This window comes from Amborella trichopoda, chromosome 1 (assembly GCF_054954075.1).
Source record: "Amborella trichopoda isolate Santa Cruz 75 chromosome 1, AtrichopodaSantaCruz75HAP2 v2.0, whole genome shotgun sequence".
Taxonomy (NCBI): domain Eukaryota; kingdom Viridiplantae; phylum Streptophyta; class Magnoliopsida; order Amborellales; family Amborellaceae; genus Amborella; species Amborella trichopoda.
In genome coordinates, this window is record NC_142336.1 from 52,046,625 (window position 1) to 52,050,672 (window position 4,048).

Genomic DNA, 4,048 nt, shown 5'->3' on the forward strand with positions numbered 1-4,048 from the left:
ATTGTGGTTTATTTTTATTTTCTGAATTAAATTTCATTTTATTTGTGATTTATTTACTAGTTATTATGAGAATCTGTTTGTAATGCTCGACAGGTATAGAGTCTCACCAGGTCCCAAGTTAAAAATAGAAGTGGGGTGGGGGGTCGGGGTGTTGGAATGATTTCATGATTCAGTGCCTAGGTCATTATTGAAAACTAAAGAGAGCGACTGGTGTTGAGACTAAGGCATATTCGTCCAACTTTATTTCCACATCCCATGTGCAAGAACTTCCCTTACCCCCCAACCCCAAAAGAAAAAAAGAAAGCTCAATCTCATGACATTTGATATCTTCATGTAAAAAAGGAAATTTACTAAATAACAGACAATATTGTTAAGTTACAGTAATAAGTCCATGCACTTAGGAAAGAAGTGCATATTGACAAAAATTATTAGCCAAAGCACACTCCAAGGCTAAGAAAAAGAAAGGGAAAACAATCACACTCATCTACAAACACGTCCCTTTGTTCCTCCACAAACACCTGATACACCTATCTAATGGGAAAATAAGAAAAAGAATTGCCATGTAAATTAGCAAGAAAACCATTTGGCTCCTTAATTAAGAATAATGTAGGGGCAGCATTAAGGTGGAAGGCATTAATACTGTACCATTAATTGGTCAAATGGACTTTGGGTTCAAACCAAATGAGATTGAAATTTGGACCAACTGAACTTGAATCTCAGACCAATGGGTATGCTGAAACAGAGGGCCCACATGTGGGCCTACCTGGCTCAAAAAGCCCATGCTCTTGCCAATCTAGGGCCAACACCCCACTACTTGAATCCTCAGCCTTTGGGAAAACACCACCATATAAATTCAAAACTCTAGATTTGATATCAACCTGGTTCATACCCTCACCAGCCCTATAACCAAACCCCATCTTCTCACTCATACCATTTTCACTAAATGATCCGCCATAAGCACCATTCACTTCTTCCAATGAAAACTCAAAAGGGTAATTGAAACTCTGAGCACCCATCAAAAGATTGGGGTCTGATTGGCCACCAACATGTCCCATGTCACATAATCCATCAAAAGGCTTCATGGTCCCATAAAAACCAACCTCACTTCTAGGGTTTCCCAACAAAGAGAGAGCATATTTTGCAGGGCTAGTGGCCATTATTCCATTGTCATTTCTAGGGTTCCCCAAAATGGAAAGTTGGAGATCAGTTACACTCATGTCACCATGATGGTTTAATGGGATTGATGGGTTTTGAGGTACTGGGTCCAATTGCTTTTTTACTGAGAGCTTTTTGTTCTTTCTACAACCACCACCAACTGGTACATTTCTTAGTGTTCCACCTTTTGTCCAATACCTTCTACAAGTTCTGCAAAAATATCTTGGTTGGGAGAGGCTATAGTTGTTGTAGTAGCAAAACTTGGTGTTTGTTGAGTCACACCTGGGGCACTTGAGGGCTTGCTCAGGTTGAGGCCTTAGTCTTCTCTCTAGAGGGGGCCTAGAGCAACTAATCATCTCCTCTAATGGTGGTGAACCGCCTGTTCGATCTTCATTGATGACACCCTAATAAAATGGAAAGGAGAGATCTCAAAATTTTGGAAGATGAGAATGGCCTGGTTGAAAATTTCAATGGGCGTGTGCTAGTGTCCTTTCCAGGAACACATAGAAGAGAGAGAGAGAGAGAGAAAGAGAGTGAGAGAGAGAGCTCATAGAACAAGTGCAAGGAGTAAATCAATGAGCAAATTGTGGCACTTGGTGCAAGCATTTGATTGTAAAATCTAGAGTGCGTATCGGTGTGTGTGTGAGAGAGAGAAATCCTAGAACAAGTGCAAGGTGCAAATTGTGGTACAAGTGAGTGTATGTGTGTGTGTGAGAGAGAGCGAGAAAGTGATATGAAATCTCATAGGACAGGTGCTAGGTGCAAACTGTTGTACTTAGGACAGGTACTAGGTACAAACTGTGGTACTTCGAGCAAAACTCCAAATATTTAATTGTAAAATCTATATATATATATAGAGAGAGATGGATTGCAAGAAGCAAATTATGGTATTTAGTGCAATTATTGGATTGTAAATCTGGAGTGGAGTTGGAAATGACAAAGCATCGAGAAAACAAAACCACACTAGGAATTATTGGCTAGATACTTGTTTTACACATACTAATCTCTTGTTTTACACATACTAATCTCAATATTGGCCAAAAATGACACAATGAGAACTCCAAATGTGATACTTATTTGTCTAATCAACATCATTTAGTATTCACAAGAGCAATTGAAATTCTGAAACTAGGAAAATGTTTGTGCGATCCTGCATTCAAATATTTTTGCCAAAGGCCAACTTTGTTTTGGTTGGTTTTCTATATCTACTTTAATTCAAAGAAAATTTATCAAATTACACAAAAATGATCAATTACTTAATATCATCCATACCTTTTTATTTAATTTCAAAATATTCATCAAAATACAAATGACTATGAGTTGGTGTTGGGATGTTGAAATGGAAAAACTGTTAAATTGTTGAAAAATTTGGTGTATTTTGATGTATGTACAATATACAATCAACTTTAATTAAAAAAATGTTTATGAGATCCACTTGTCAATGCACCATACATGGATAAAGTGTATGGGCGCTTTGTATGTGTTTACATTTAAGAAGAAAAATTAAGCTATTCACCCCACAAAGAAAACGAAAAAAAAAATTAAGCCGAAATTCAAAGTGTTATCGTTATCATGCGTGTAATTATTAAGTTAATTAGAGCAATTACCTAATAAATGGTTCATCTCATGTCTAGAATCATTGTTAATACCAAAAATAAGATCCAATTCTCATTACCTTATGAAATTTGGGGGAATATAAAGCCAAGAGGTACCAAAACATTTGCCATTGTTTTTTCCACGCCATTTTATTTGGTGTAAATTTTTTCTTGTGCTCTCAAGCGCGATTAAAAGAGGGGCTAAAAGGTTGTGTAAACTGAAACAAATTATAGAAGGGGAATAATTGAGACAAGAAAGGTTATATATTTCATTTTCGAACCGTGAGAGATAAAAATTAGCAGATAATTTCTAAATTTTTATTTTTGAACATTCAAATTTCTAAATTATTAACGTAATACTCAAATAGAATAATTAGGAAAAGGGCCAAATCCATAAGAAAAAAAGGAACGCCTCTCTCTCTCTCTCACTCACACACACAAGAAGATTATTCTAGTGATCCTGTGACCTCTCTCTCTCTCTCTTTCGCACACACACACAACATGATTAATCAGTGATTCTGTGAACTCTCTCTCTCTCACGCACACGCACTTAACACGATTAATCCAGAGATCCCGTTGCTTCTCTCTCTCACACACACACGCACACACACAACATGATTAATCTAGAGATCCTGTCGCGTCTCTCTCTCTCACTCTCTCTCTCTCTCTATGTGTGTGTCTCCCTAGAAAAAAAAACAGGATCAGTTTAAAGATCCTATGGCTTACCACTTGCACTGAAAGAAGAAATCGAAATACCGCCTGGTTTTTAAGAGGATGATGTGTGAGAAATCTATCTTTCCCCAGATCCTATGTCTTACTCATGTGAGAATAGAGAAAGAGAGAGAGAGATGGCTGAATACCTGCAACCACTCTGCAGTATCCATGCAGACTTGGAGAGAAGACAGACCCATACCAAAAACCCCTGCAAACTTGGAGATCTCACAGCTCACCACCACTAAAAATATGCCACAAAATTCATGAAAACAAACTAGGGTTTCTTCCTTGGTGTGCTTTCTTCTTATTTCATGGCCGAATGCCTTTCAACCTCATACAATCAAGCCTACGAGGACTAGCAATAGTAGTAGTAGTATATATACATATATACAAAGAAGAAAATGATAAAAAAAAGGAAGATTATATAAAAGAAGGAATGTGAGTTGTTTGGTAGTGCATGAGTGGTTGTGGTGTGGTGTGGTGTTGTGTGGGGGATAGAAAAGGTGGGCGATTCAAACATACAAGGGTCGGTGTCGGCGGCTTCGGATCACTTCTTTATACTTGAATGTACGGATATGAACTTG

The 4,048-nt window shown here is 37.6% G+C and overlaps 1 protein-coding gene across 1 annotated transcript; it reads right to left on the minus strand.

Moving 5' to 3' along the window:
* Window positions 1–328: 328 nt before the first annotated feature.
* Window positions 329–3,814, minus strand: LOC18434895 (uncharacterized). Its single transcript, XM_006844956.4, has 2 exons — window positions 3,611–3,814; window positions 329–1,559 (listed from the first exon to the last, which is right to left on the minus strand). Exons 1-2 carry the CDS (start codon window positions 3,659–3,661, stop codon window positions 717–719), a joined length of 894 nt encoding a protein of 297 aa, XP_006845019.2. The 5' UTR covers window positions 3,662–3,814; the 3' UTR covers window positions 329–716.
* Window positions 3,815–4,048: the final 234 nt, after the last annotated feature.

Bases quoted from the DNA above. Each gene is read 5' to 3' on its own strand.
- LOC18434895 (XM_006844956.4), bottom strand. From the start codon at position 3,661: ATGGGTCTGTCTTCTCTCCAAGTCTGCATGGATACTGCAGAGTGGTTG. The intron at 1,560-3,610 runs GTATTCAGCCAT...CCATTTTATTAG, and splicing joins ATACTGCAGAGTGGTTGCAG to GGTGTCATCAATGAAGATCG.